Here is a 14,548-nt window from a genome sequence, read left to right on the forward strand (position 1 = left end):
GCTCCGCATGAAGCTCCACTATGATAAGCACCACCGGGAACTGTCGTTCGATCCAGGACAATTTGTTTGGTTGAAGCTCCAGCCCTACCGGCAGCGCTCCTTGCGCCACAAGGCTGCCCCGAAGCTGGCCCTTAAGTACTATGGGCCCTACAAGGTTCTGCGACGGATTGGCAGTGTGGCCTACCGGCTAGAATTGCCAGGGACTAGCCGAATTCATGATGTCTTCCACATCTCCTTGCTGAAACCATTTACGGGTGTTCCCCCGGACCAAGTTCCCTCCCTGCCACCCTTGAAAGATGGCAAACTGGTCCCCCAGCCTAAAACTGTCACCCGCTCTCGTTTCAATCGTGGAATCCTTGAAGTCTTGGTGGAATGGTGTGATCTACCACCAACAGAAGCCACATGGATCCCATTGGTAGAGTTCCAAGCCACATATCCAGCTTTCGAGCTTGAGGACAAGCTCGTAGTCCAGGAGGGGAGTAATGTTATGGACGCCTTTCTCGGGAAGACGTACCATCGCCATCGGCAGCAACAGGCCCCGGGCCCACCGCCAGCAGCAGCAAGGATTCAGTGATGCTCATCCTACCCAGTTCGGCAACAGCAGCCTTATCTAGATTAGATTAGCTCATTTTGCTTGTTCTTATCTCTTATCTTATCTTGTTAATAGCTTATTAGATTAGGATTATCTTAGCTTATCTTATCTTGTTAGTAGCTTATCAGATTAGGATTAGCTTATCTTATCCTTAGCAAGATAAAACTGGAAGTCTCCCTATTCAGCAAGGAGACTCCCTTTGATTAGGACTCTTGTAATCTCCTATTTAAGGAGACCCCATTATTGAATGAGATATCAAATTATTCAGTCAAGATTGAGTTAGGAGAGTTGGTGATCTCTTGGACAAATCACTGAAGGTGCCAAGATAGGTTCATCACGAGCAGGAAGGAACAAGGGAAAACAGGAGGTTTTCCCCGTGGACCGACCCGTGACGAGATCCTATTCCCGGGCCCTCAACATATGCCTTGGGGTATTTTAGGGGTGTCTGACCTGGAGGCATGCCTCCAGGCATATGCCTCTCATGCCTTTTAAAACACTGGTTGATGGTTGTAATGGCTCCTTGAAGGATTAATAAGAAAATAGGGAGAAAAAAGTGGGAGAAAATCTGGAATGATTCATCGGGGTGCCTAGAATCACTTGAGGGCACACTTACAATATAATCTGTAAAATCTCAAATAAACTTCATCCATTCATCTTATCTATGCTTTTGCACTTTTACAAACACACACACATAGGGGTGGGCAGCCCTACTAGGACTGGAATCAAATTACAGAATTGCCACTATCATAAGAAAATAAATTAACTCTTGAATTACTTAAACCAATGACTTAGAAATTTAGGCACAACTAAAATATGACTAAAACAAATCAAACTACTAGGTCAGACCCCACAGGCAACATATAAAATGGACAAAATCTCCCTACTGTCTAAAAATACAAAAATATATGAAATTTTCAAAAAGTTACTGTATAATGGCTCTTTGGCTCCTGCATCACCTATGCTACCTCACCCATCATTATTAATTATTCATAGGATCTTTTTTTCATTGGTGGGACACTCCCGCACTGGGCTGCCCATTTATCATCTATCTTTCATTGGGTTTATTTAGGTCTGCAGTCTACCAATGCTTAGACAGACTTGGTTAATACCATGTGATTTATGTTGAGGTAGGGTAACATTGTACTGTGTTTGCAAACTGGGTAACAATGTAATGAGTTAAATTGTCTTCATCCTTGTATAAATTTTATTTGCTGCAGGGCGCTTGACACTGACCAATTATGCTTTGTACTTTGAATCACTGGGAGTTGGTTTGTATGAAAAGGCTGTTAGATATGATTTAGCAACAGACCTGAAGCAGATCATAAAGCCTGAATTGACTGGACCTTTGGGTGCTCGTCTCTTTGATAAAGCTCTGATGTATAAATCAACAGCTATGTAAGTTTCAGTTGCTAATGGTTGTTGGACATATATATAATTATAGACCTTGTGATCAAATTTTAGCTGTGCTATTTTACAGACCAGAACCTGTTTACTTGGAGTTTCCAGAATTCAAAGGTAGTTCACGGAGGGACTATTGGTTGGAAATTAGTCTTGAGATTCTATATGCTCACAAATTTATTAGGAAATACAAACTCAAACATACTCAGCAAGCAGAAGCACTTGCAAAGGCCATCCTAGGCATCTATCGATACCATGCTGTGAGAGATGCTTTCCATATTTGCCCGTCCCATTATAAGACTTTACTTGCATACAACTTAGCAGAAAAGCTTCCAGGGGGAGATACCATTCTGGAAACTTTATCAAGACACTTAGAAATACTGAATTCTGGTATGTCTCAAGATGATGCCATTGAGAGTTCATCAGTTGACATGAAACGGCAGCCTTCATTGTCCCTGGTGTCATTTATTACACTCACTAGACTTGGCTTCATGTTACCAAAACTGTTAGATGTGGAGGTAGAAGCAAAGTTCCTGGAGAGGGATATTTGGGTTGGTAAAATAAATCCTTTGGAATTGGCCGTGAAGCAATTGAAATGTAACACTGGAAGAGCTGAGGCAGCACAGGAAACCGTGAATCAAGTGAAAGTGGAGGGAATTGATACAAACATAGCTGTGATGAAGGTGTGTTGTGAATTTTGTGCTCTTTACTGGACTTTGTTTCATGTTCTTATTACTAAATTAACTTTTAAAAATAGCTATTGCAATATCTATTTTTAAAACTTATAAGGAGAACTAAGAGTTCTTAGATAAGAACAGCATTTGAATTTACAAGAAAAGAAAAATTACATGTCCTGTAATTAATAGAGAAATAATTATCAAAAAATTAGTAGAGGAGAAATGATGACATGTATCATTCAGTAAGCAGTACCCTTCTGGGCAGTTTTGATAAGAACTAAAGTTACATAGTTTTGTTAAGGTGTATAGGCAACTCTAGATGATAGTGGAGTGGCTAGTTGCACAAATTTCTATAGAAGAAATACCTTATCTAAACTAATTTCCCAGTTCTGTATATCAGCCAACATGTATATTGTGAATAAACCCTAGTTGATTCTAGGTCAAAGTAGAGAAGAAGGAAGAAGAAAGAAAAGAGAAAGAAGGAAAAGAATATTCGGCCAGACTAGAAGAGAATGTGAATCCAATCACTCTCCTAGCTGACCCACTTGGATTTTATTCATAAAACTTGGAGTTACAAGAAAGACAGTTTTGTCCCTCATATAAGATGGGACACATAACTTAAATTCAGATACAATAGACCTTTCACTTCCAAGAAGATAAACCAGAATGGCCAAAATACCCCTGACTCAAGCACTCTAACATATATAAAGTGAAAATTAGTTATTCTATCTAATAATAACAACGAATTTTATATCAAAACATGCAAAGTCATTATATTACAAATACAATAGCATTTTAAATCAATTCTTTCGTTATTTCAAATAGAACATTATTATATAAGAAGTTGATAGGTTACTGCCTATCACAGAGCTCTCTTCGAGGGAGAGCTAACCACCTCAAAATGGTGGGGGTGGGGAAATCGAGAGAAAGGGGGAAGATTGGATCTAACTTCTTTGCCTTCTCTTCCCTGGGCTAGATATTTATAATCATCTCTCTCGTCAATATATTTTGTTACATCAAATCATGCATTTTATTCCTTCTAACCATCTTAGGCATGTGGCTTCTTACTGTAGACTTAAGTGAAGAGTCTGGAAGTGGCTCAAGATGAGATACCTTCTCACATGGACCTTCCTAAAAATGTTGGCCTATCAGAATTATTTCATAGAAATTGCAAGTCAAAAAACTAGTAGCAAATAAAGCAGGCTATATTTTTATACTAATAAAAGATTTAAGAGAGAGATAAGGAGAGAGTATTGAGGAGAAAAACAAGGTACCAAGCCCATGTTATATTTAATTCATAGTTGTCAACTAGTATTGTAAATCTAGGGTTTGTATGAGAAAGGAAGAAAGAAAGAGAGAAAGGAGAAGAAGAGAGGAATGTGTCGAATGGTGTGTTCTTGTTACTGTTCATGCCCTTAAAAAGCATTTTATATTTTGAAACAAGAAATTACAAAGAGGTCCCTACTTGGGCACCCAAATACAAAAAGAGTACAAAGAGAAGAGGTAAAGACTAAAAACACCCTTGCCTAAACTTTCTCAACACTCTCCATCAAGCTGAGCATATATGTTAATCATGGCCAACTTGGCAAGGTTCTCAGCAAACTTTGGGTGGTGAACACCTTTAGTGAGGCAATCGGCTAGTTGGTCTTCCGATCTTACAAAAGGAAGGCAAATTTCTCCACTAGCAATTTTTTCTCTAATAAAGTGTCTGTCCACCTCAATATGCTTTGTACGATCATGTTGAACAGGATTGTGGGCAATGTTTATGGCTGCTTGATTGTCACAATACAGTCTCATTGGGATATCCGCTTGGATGCCCATCTCAGCCAATAAGGTCTTCAACTAGAGTAGTTCAGACACTCCATGAGCCATTGCCCTGTATTTTGCCTCAGCACTAGAACGAGTAACCACAGATTGTTTCTTACTTCTCCATTTAACCACATTGCCTCCGATTAATGTACAATAACCAGATGTTGATCTTCTATCTGAAGGGATGAGAGATCCATCGTATGGACGCCTGAATCTTGCGGAATAGAATGGGCGAATTTCAAAAATTTCTCTCCATCTTACTGGGAATCGTATTCCCTAATTTAGAAAAATCATATTTTTCAAGGATCAATCTTGAACCAAGAACCGAACCAGATCTGAACAAAAAAAAGTAGGAGAGGGATATACCTGATACGGAGAAACAATATCTCCCAATGGAGGTGTTCACGCCCAAGGAAGGAACCAAAGACTGCTCCCACTGAAGATGGCGCAGTATAGGATGGAGCAAAATCAGCAACGTTCTTCAAAAGAACTAGATCCTTCGCAAGAATCAGCTGGACGACACGTGAGCACGGCTTCCAATCAGCCCTTTCACAAAGGACTGATATCAAGATCCAATCTTGATCACTCCCACTGAGAATAGGAAATCGAACTGGCAGATATGGCGGCGGCAGGAAGGAGGCGGCAAGAAAGAATTTTCGCAGAGGTGCTGAATTCTTTCTTCTGTGATTTCAGCTCTGAAGAGAATGTGAATATCAATCTCTTAAAGGCTGCCGCCCCCTCCTCCTTTTATAAGCTTAAAGGGATCAGCTCCTAATCCCATTAGGAGTTGCTGATCCAAATCATATTTGGATCAGAATTCCCTTCAAGTGATAAGGGTAAACCCTTATCTTATTTGCAGATTAGATCAACCCTTTCCTAATCCCATTAGGAGGTTTCTAAATCTGGTAATCTAATATCAGAATTCACCCCTCATTTAACTGATCAAATCAGCCCAGTTTGAAATGGGCTTTAGGCCCAATAGGGATATGTGCTCATTTAGCCTTCCAAACTGCTGCCCAGTTGGGCTTCTTTGTATGGCGTGGGACCCAAACATTGATCTATACATCAGCCACATGGGTTCAGCCCAGCCTTTGTTACAAGGCCTGGCCGAATACACTGTTATGGACAGTGCATCCCCTGAAACCCATCACATGGGCTCTATGGGCCCAACACTTACCCTAAGTGGTCCCTGGGCCAAGCCACCTTGTAACACCCAGGGACTGTGGGCAGATGCAAGATTAGCCCATCAAGTATTACCCTCAATGGCCTTACACTTAACCTCTCAGCCCATAATGATCAAACACTGCCCGACAAAAGAGGACCTCTCCCTCGGCTGCAAGGAACAGTGCTGCACTCTCTGTTCACATGGATCCCGGGAATTAAAACCTTTTGCAAACGTTTAGAAACCGTAATATATAATATATATATATATATATATATATATATGTATGTATATCAGTATATAAATATATTTTGCAAAACAAAATTTCAACGATTGAAATCGGCTGCCGGCAGTCTTGGTTTCCATCAGAGAGAGTGCATTCCCGATCATTACCTTTGTTCGACAAAGGGGCTGATCCTGTCATTATGATCACCCACTCAGATAAATTCTCGGACTGTCCCAACATACCCAGGTTTTGACCCCCGCTAAGGATCTCACTGATTGGCATATCAAAGACAACCCAATCCAACACCTAGTGTAGTATCATAATCGAGTCTAGGGGTCAGGTGTAACTTTCCAGTTTTGCCCATCAATCTCCAAGGTTCAGGGCAATATTGGAAATCTGGTCCGGTTCAAAGATTCAATTAATCCTACACTGCATGTGCCTTGGGTCTCACCCTGGCGGCTGAGACAGGCCACCCCAACATTTGGCAGCACACCAATGTCAGCCTTGGCAGGATAAATCTCCCCAGACTTACCCAACGGCTATGAACATTCTAAACTAACACGAGTCTCATAAGTGTCCAGTTTAAGGGTATTACACAGAAACACACCACAGGAACATGAATCAAATATGCACTTTATTTATTTACAATAAATTCATAACGTACATCAATCTAATTGAAGCTAAGGGCATACACTGTCTAACACTATCATCAATGGACCTTGCCCAATCTGCATCTGTGTAAGCCTCAATATTTAGATGGTTGTGGTTGGAATACAACATCCCTTTACCAGGGCATCCTTTCAAATAGGCTAAAATTCTATTAACTGCTTGCATATGAGAGGTCCTAGGTTCATGCATATATTGGCTAACCACTCCAACAACATAGGATATGTCAGGTCTAGTCAAACAGAGATACAGAAGGTGGCCCACCAATCTCTGATATACCCCTTTGTCTGGAAGAACTTCTCCTTCAGTAGCACTCAACTTGTGGTTGGGATCAATTGGAGTTTCAACAGGTTTACACCCTAATTTTCCAACTTTATGAGGCAAGTGAAGTACATATTTTCTTTGTGACAGAAAAATTCCCTTCTTAGATCTTGCAACTTCAATGCCAAGAAAGTATCGGAGATCACCAAGGTCTTTAATCTCAAATTCGGAAGCAAGGAAGGACTTTAACTGGGAGATACCTGTGATTTCGTCACCTGTCACAACAATGTCATCAACATATATTATCAACATTGTTACTCTTCTATCAACTCTTCTAATGAATAAAGTGTAGTCTGCTTGAGATTGAGAAAACCCAATCTTTAAGATAGCATTTCTGAACTTGTCAAACCAAGCTCTAGGAGATTGCTTGAGCCCATACAAGGACTTTTTTAAGCGACAAACTTTTCCTTCACTGTTAGGAAAGCTCACCCCAGGTGGTAAGTCCATATACACTTCCCCTTGTAAGTCCCCATTGAGGAAGGCATTCTTCACATCTATTTGATATAAAGACCAAGAGTAATGGGCAGCAAGAGAAATGATCACACAAATAAAGTTCATTTTAGCAACTGGAGCAAAGGTTTCCAGATAATCAATGCCATAAGTTTGTGTGTATCCTTTGGCTACAAGTCGAGCTTTGTACCTCTTAGTTGAGCCATCTACCTTGTGCTTAATAGTGTAGACCCACTTACACCCAACAGGAGTCTTATCCTTAGGACATGGAACAACCTCCCAAGTCTGGTTCTTTATCAGGGCCTCCATCTCTTGGTTCATGGCTTCCTTCTAGTGAGGGGACTGTGTTGCCTCTGTAACACTGCAAGGGATGGAAACAGAAGAGATGGTAGAAATATAGGCACAATAGGAAGGTGAGAGAGCATCATAAGACACATAGTTAGTAATAGGGTACTTGCTGCATGCCCTCTTCCCTTTTTGAGTGGCAATAGGAAGATCAAGGTCAGGATTAGTAATAGAATTATCAGGAGGTTCAAGATTACCCGAGTCTGGGAGATCAGATTCTGATGGGCATTCTACTTTAGGAGCCACCCTCTTACTGCACCTGATGAAAAATTGCTGCCAGGACCGAGGCCAATACATAGGAGGAGGAGGAGGAGGAGGAGGAGAAGGAATACCATCGTTACAGGGAAGAGAGGGAGGAGGAACAAAAGAGACAGGGACAGGAAGGCAAAAGGGAGTCCAATCTTCACTTGCATTCTCCCCCTGAAGAGGACGGGATGACTGGAAAAAGGAGGACTCCAAAAAGGTAGCATCCTTAGAGACATATCTCTTGCTAGAGAGAGCATCAAAGCATCTATAGCCTTTCTGGACAGGAGAGTAACTAAGGAAGACACATTTAACTGACTTAGGATCAAACTTACACCGGGAAGGACTCATATCATGAACAAAACAAACACAACCAAAGATTTTAAGGGGGAGATTGGAAAGAGGTTCATCAGGAATGAGAAGTTGATGAGGAGACTGAAGATTAAGGGTCCTTGAAGGAAGTCTGTTGATGAGATACACAAATGTCTCAACAGCATCACCCCCGAAACGGGTGGGAACATGAGTCTGAAACAGTAAACCTCGAGCAACTTCAACCACATGCCTATTCTTCCTTTCAGCTACCCCATTTTGTTGTGGAGTATGATTACATGAACCCTGGTGAATAATGCCCCGATCTTCAAGAAGTCTATGCAAATGATGTTCAAAGTATTCCTTGGCATTGTCAGATCTTATTATCTTAACTCTTTTCTCAAACTGTGTCTCTACCATATTCATGAAGTTTTGAACCACCATAGGAACTTCATCTCTACTTTTCATCAAGTAGAGCCATGTATACCGACTGTAGTCATCAATGAAGAGGATGAAGTATTTATACCCACCCATGCAAGGGATAGCATATGGGCCCCAAACATCAGTATGAATCAAATGAAAAGCAACATTACTTCGTTTACTACTTGCAAAATATGTGGTTCTACACTATTTTGATAGATGACAAACTTCACATTCAAAGTTCAACTTTGACACCGAGTCAAATAAGTTTGGAAACAAAAGTTTTACAAAATTGAAAGACATACGACCAAGACGAAAATGCCATAATTTCAAGACTCATTTTCTCATTTGAACAAAACTCAGTCTAGCTTGATAATCCATGCTCTGAAGGTCCATCAAAGAGGTAGACTCCATCAGTTTCATGCCCACTTCCAATCATCTTCCCTGTGCTCAGGTCCTGAAAAACACAATGGGTAGGAAAAAAGGTCACTTAGCAATTATGGGATTTAGTAAGAGAACTAATAGACAACAAACTTTTATGTAATTGAGGCACATGAAGAACCGATTCAAGAGAAAGATTATGAGTGAGTTTGACTTCACCCTGACCCGAAATAGGGGTCTAAGATCCATCAACAACAATTATCTTGCCCTTCTCTGGGGTTAACTTATATGAGGTAAAATGTGAAGGCATACTAGTCATATGGGCACTAGCCTGGAGTCTACAATCCAAGGACTAAAAAATGTGGAACAAGCAAGTGCAGTACCTGTCTTGGCATATGAACTAGATGTATTACTAAGTCCAAAACCAGATGAGGAGGATGTACCACCGTTTTCCAGCTGCAGCAGTAAATTCCTGAGTTTGTCCATTACATCAGAGGAGTCATGAACATTAGAAGGTTGAACATTATTACCAATTGTAGCCAAGTGAGCGTTTCCCTTCCTCTCGGTTTTGTACTTTTCTGGTTTTAAGTGAGGATTGAGCTTCCAACACTTTTCCTTAGTAGTATGTCTTGGCTTCTTGCAATAATCACAAACCACATCCTCAGCCTTCTCAATAACATGGTGCTTACTATATTTTGCTTGGATCGAGATGACATAAAGGCAGAGTGATAAATCGTAGGAGGTTGCATCATGGCTGTCTTTCTACTCTATTTCCCTTGTACAAGGGAGTAAACGGAAGCAAGAGTGACAATGCTGGCACTAAGAATATGTTACCTAATAAAATCAAACTCTGGATTCAAGCCAGCTAAGAAATCAAAGACTCTATTCTCCTCTATATACTTTCGATATTGCTCACCATCTTCAGGGTCCTTCCATACAAGAGTCTTCAGGTGATCCATTTCTTCCCAGATAGACTGTAGAGAAGAGAAATACATAGCCACAGATCTCTCCCCCTGATGCATACTGCAAGCTTCCCTCCAAAGCTGGTATGCTCTAGCAGTATTGTTAACTTGGGAATAAGTGGAAACAACTCTATCCCAAATATCTTTGGCCATTGGAAGAAACATGTAGTTTCGGGCAATATGAGGTTGCATTGAGCAAATCAACCATGACATTACAAGAGAGTTATCCTGTTCCCACTTCACATATTTTGGATCTTCCAGATTTGGCTTCACCTCCTTTCCTGTGATGAATCCCAGTTTACCTCTCCCAGTGATGGTAAGTTTAGCAGATTGGAACCACTCTAAAAAGTTGGTTCCATCAAGTTTAACAGTGATTATCATACCACTGGAAATGTCTGCACTTCCCGGGAACACACTGGAAACCATCTGTACATCCTTAGATGATTCCATAATCTATCCAAACACTTTCGCGTCAACCAAAAGGGGCCCCAAATACTTAACCACAGCTAAGGACTCAAGAAACTAGGCCACCACACAGTTAAGAAGCAAAAAAGGGCCAAAAAACTAAGTTGACGCCAAAATAGAGGGAGAAGAAAATCTCCCAAAAATTGTCTAGGGCTTAGAAAAATACGGGACCACTTCCCGTTGCTCCCAAGGTAAAAAACGACCTGAATGGTCTAGGTTTTGCAGCAGAAAAACTGATTAAACAAAGTGTATAAGGCTCGACATCAGATCTGGATTTTTTGCGATTTTCTGCTTGAAAAATCTATTAAATATCATAGAAGCTTCGAACGAAGACAAGAGCCATACCAAAAATCTTCTAAAATCAGGGCGAATCAAACCATATATAATTCATGTATTGCCGCCAACACCTGTACGGACTGCTGACGTCATCCACGCGGCGGTCTGATGTCAGCAGTTCATCTTGTGCAAGAGAGTCAGGAAAAAAGGTATTCCCATGTGCCTTAACCTTGCTCTGATACCAAGTTATCAACTAGTATTGTAAATCTAGGGTTTGTATGAGAAAGGAAGAAAGAAAGAGAAAGGAGAAGAAGAGAGAAATGTGTTGAATGGTGTGTTCTTGTTACTGTTCACGCCCTCAAAAAGCATTTTATATTTTGAAACAAGAAATTACAAAGAGGTCCCTACTTGGGCACCCAAATACAAAAAGAGTACAAAGAGAAGAGGTAAAGACTAAAAACACCCTTGCCTAAACTTTCTCAACAATGTGAGAGGGAGTAATTGTGGAAAGGGATGGGAAAAAAAGGGAGTTAACGTTCTATTGATGCAAAGGATTTTGAAGGTGGAGGATTTTTATGTTCTATTGTTGTATATATTCTCTAGTGATTTCTTATTACAGTATCACCTTTCTCTTGTACCAAGCCCTTGTTATATTTAATTCATGTGAGAGGGAGTAATTGTAGAAAGGGATGGAAAAAAGGGGGGGTTAAGATTCTATTGATGCAAAAGATTTTGAAGGTGGAGGATTTTTATGTTCTATTGTTGTATATATTCTCTAGTGATTTCTTATTACAGTATCACCTTTCTCTTGGAGAGACTCTTATTTTAATGAGATCTTCTTTTATTATAAAAGGAACCTAAGGGATCCCTATTTTGTACCTTTCTTTCTTTTTTTCTCTTTTCAAAACCTTTGGGTGTTTTATGTTTTAACAATAAAACAGTACAACAAAGCATAAATATTATATATTATATGTAGTGTGATATTATCGAGGTACATGATAATAACATACATCAAAGTAATAATGTTACAATAAGGCACCTATCTTGTAACTTTTGTCACTTAGATGATCATCTTATCACCTAGGCAGGTGCCTAGTCTCACCTAGACAGTTGCCTTTTTAATATAATTCATGGTGTTCTGGTGCCCCTTGGTGGGTGCCTAGGTGAGAACTTGACAACTACGACCTTCTATTACTTGTCCAAGAAATATATGTTCCTATAGTCCAGATCATCTAATTGACAGCCCACCTCTTGAATGAGTCATCCCTGAATGATCCTAATAACATTGTGAAATAACTTTTGTTGAATACTCCCCATAGTCAATGACAATGCCAAATAAAGCTGCTTCTTGGATGGTGATGATCATCCAATGGAATGTGACCTTGTATTATTCAATAGGTAGCAGTCACTTATGAGTCTGAAATAGTATCTATTACTTTCTAGATAGATAATAATTGGTTGTACCACATGTTAAATGAGTAAATGTCAGAAATCTCTTTCCTAGAACTTATCTCAGTAGCAAAAGATTCAAGATCTGAGATAAAATGGAGATTTTGGTAATCTAGTCTCCATGCACTCAACTGAATCAACTTTTTAAGTATCATGTTTACATCCAGTCAAGAAGATTCTTTTCTCTCTTATTTGTTTGTAGGAACTATTATTCCCAGTAGTTGAATTATTTCAGCGGCTTCAGTTTTTGGCTTCTTGGGATGATCCTTTTAAGTCAGCAATGTTTCTGGTGGTGATTTGTTACACAATTTTCAGGTATTTTTTTTACCTAAGGAAATTTCTAGGTCATTTTCTTGTGGCATAGTTTGTGTTGAATGATAGGCATGTGCCTAGTAGCAGAAATCTTGAAATTGGCATCATTTATCATCGGATTTTGATTATTCTGTTGTATTAATTATGTGAAAAAAAACCATTTTTGCTTTCCTTTCTTTTCATCATTAGTGTGATAAAGGCCAAAAAGAAGTGTAAGAAAAAGTTGAAATAAAGAAGAAAAGTGACAAGGAAGAGATTTGTTTGAGACAAAGTCAAAAAAGAGAGGAAAAGGAAGAAGAAAGAAGAAACTAGGTCTAGGAGAGAGAGGTCCAAACTGTCTTCTCCCTCTTGTCGACTTTTGTTCTATTAGGCTTCTAATAAAGACAAAATTACAAAAATACCCTCCAAGAGTTACATATAACATGAGACTTAGAAACAAAGGGAAAAAGACACTATTGCCCCTGAACCTTAGACTTTAATATTCCCCCTCAAGCTGGAGCATATATCATAAAGCTCTAGCTTGTTACAAATGTAACCCATCTTGGCATGGCTTAAACTTTTGGTGAATAGATCAGCTAGCTGATTTTCTAATCTTACATAGGGTGTGATCATGGTGACAACATCACCACTTGTCACCTTTTTCCTTTCAAAATGACAATCGACTACTATGTACTTGGTTCTCTCATGAAAAACTGGATTAGAAAGCAATGTGTGTGCTAACTTGATTATCACATAAGAGCTTTAATTGGTTTGTTAACAGGAATGCCAATCTTTTGGAGGAGAGGCTTTAACCAAATCACTTCACAAGTGGTGTGTGCCATTGCCCTGTATTCAACTTCCACACTACTTCTAGCAACTACACTATGCTTCTTACTTTTCCAAGTGATTAGATTCCCGCATGGGAGTACATTAGCCTATAGTAGATTTTCTGTCTGTTGTTAGGGCTATTTATTTGTTTTTGTTGACAGATGTTGTACACATGTTTAGTACCGCAAAGGTACTTTTGTAATTTCTTCATTTATTATGTTGTACGACCATCCTAGTATAAATAATAACATACTGCACACGCCTGCAGTATTCTTTTGGGCTCTCAGTCCTCTCGCCTCTCCTCTCTTTCTCTTCTCTTGTTCAACATGGTATCAGAGCAAGTCGTCCAGGCCTGAAGGGTGATGTTGAGCAAATCTGATTTGTTCATCTTCCAATGTCGAGCAGTCAGTCTCTTCATCTCCCAGCTGTATCCATCTGCTGTTCGACCTTAAGCAAGTAGAAGCCTGCCTGACTTTTCATCTTCCAGTGTAGAGAAAGTTCTGGTTTATAGAGAGGCTATCATCTGATGTTCAAGAAGGTATTATCTACTGTTCATCTGCTGTTCGGGTGCCCTGGTATTCGACTGAAGTGTTCTTTTTTGTGTTACTGCTGTTCGGCTACCCTGTTGATGGGCTGAAGTAGCTCTTTCTTTTACTTTGCTCTCATTGACTGTTCGACTACCCTGAAGTTGGCACTATACCAGGTCTGCCGATTAGGTGTGTGGTGAACTTCACCTTGCTCCTTTCATTATGTTGTGGGGTCGTATGATCTCTGTAAAACCGTAGGTCATATAGACCTGTTTATGTGCTGCAACAGCAGTGCTTGTCTTTTGGATCCCTGTAAAACCGTAGGTCATACAGACCTGTTTACGTGCTGCAACAGCAGTGTTTGTTCTTGGATCCCTGTGAAACCGTAGGTCATAAGGACCTGTTTGTGTGCTGCAATAGCAGTCTTTTTAGTGGACTGAAGGTCAGGAAGTGCCTGGTGCCTTCTATAACAACTCTGTGAGGCAGCGCTCCTTTGGGTGCTGTTTTTTAAACCTGAAATCATGAGTGGTGAAGATTCAGCCACATTTGGAGTTTCTTCAATGCTGAATGGAATGAGTGGGGGTGGTGACTTATCCTTTCCTATGGATGTTGTCCCTCTTGATGGTTTAAATTACCTACAGTGGTCAAGAGGGATCAAGCTATACATCACTGCAAGGAGGAAGATAGGCTATATTAATGGGAGAATTAAAGAACCATACTCTGGGAGTGCTGAATATGATAGATGGAATCA

The 14,548-nt window shown here is 40.0% G+C and overlaps 1 protein-coding gene across 5 annotated transcripts in view; it reads left to right on the top strand.

Moving 5' to 3' along the window:
- Positions 1-14,548, top strand: part of LOC104589907 (polygalacturonase inhibitor (DUF639)) — a 70,111-nt gene that overhangs the window by 31,517 nt on the left and 24,046 nt on the right. For all 5 annotated transcript variants that reach the window (XM_010248376.3, XM_088903947.1, XM_088903948.1 and 2 more), the window contains exons 6-8: positions 1,810-1,987; positions 2,070-2,673; positions 12,354-12,466. In XM_010248376.3, the coding sequence (XP_010246678.1) occupies positions 1,810-1,987; positions 2,070-2,673; positions 12,354-12,466 (895 nt within the window). The remainder of the gene's footprint in view (positions 1-1,809; positions 1,988-2,069; positions 2,674-12,353; positions 12,467-14,548) is intronic.

The sequence above is a fragment of the Nelumbo nucifera genome, chromosome 4 (genome assembly GCF_055504915.1).
Source record: "Nelumbo nucifera cultivar China Antique chromosome 4, China Antique-T2T, whole genome shotgun sequence".
NCBI classification, from domain to species: Eukaryota; Viridiplantae; Streptophyta; class Magnoliopsida; order Proteales; family Nelumbonaceae; genus Nelumbo; species Nelumbo nucifera.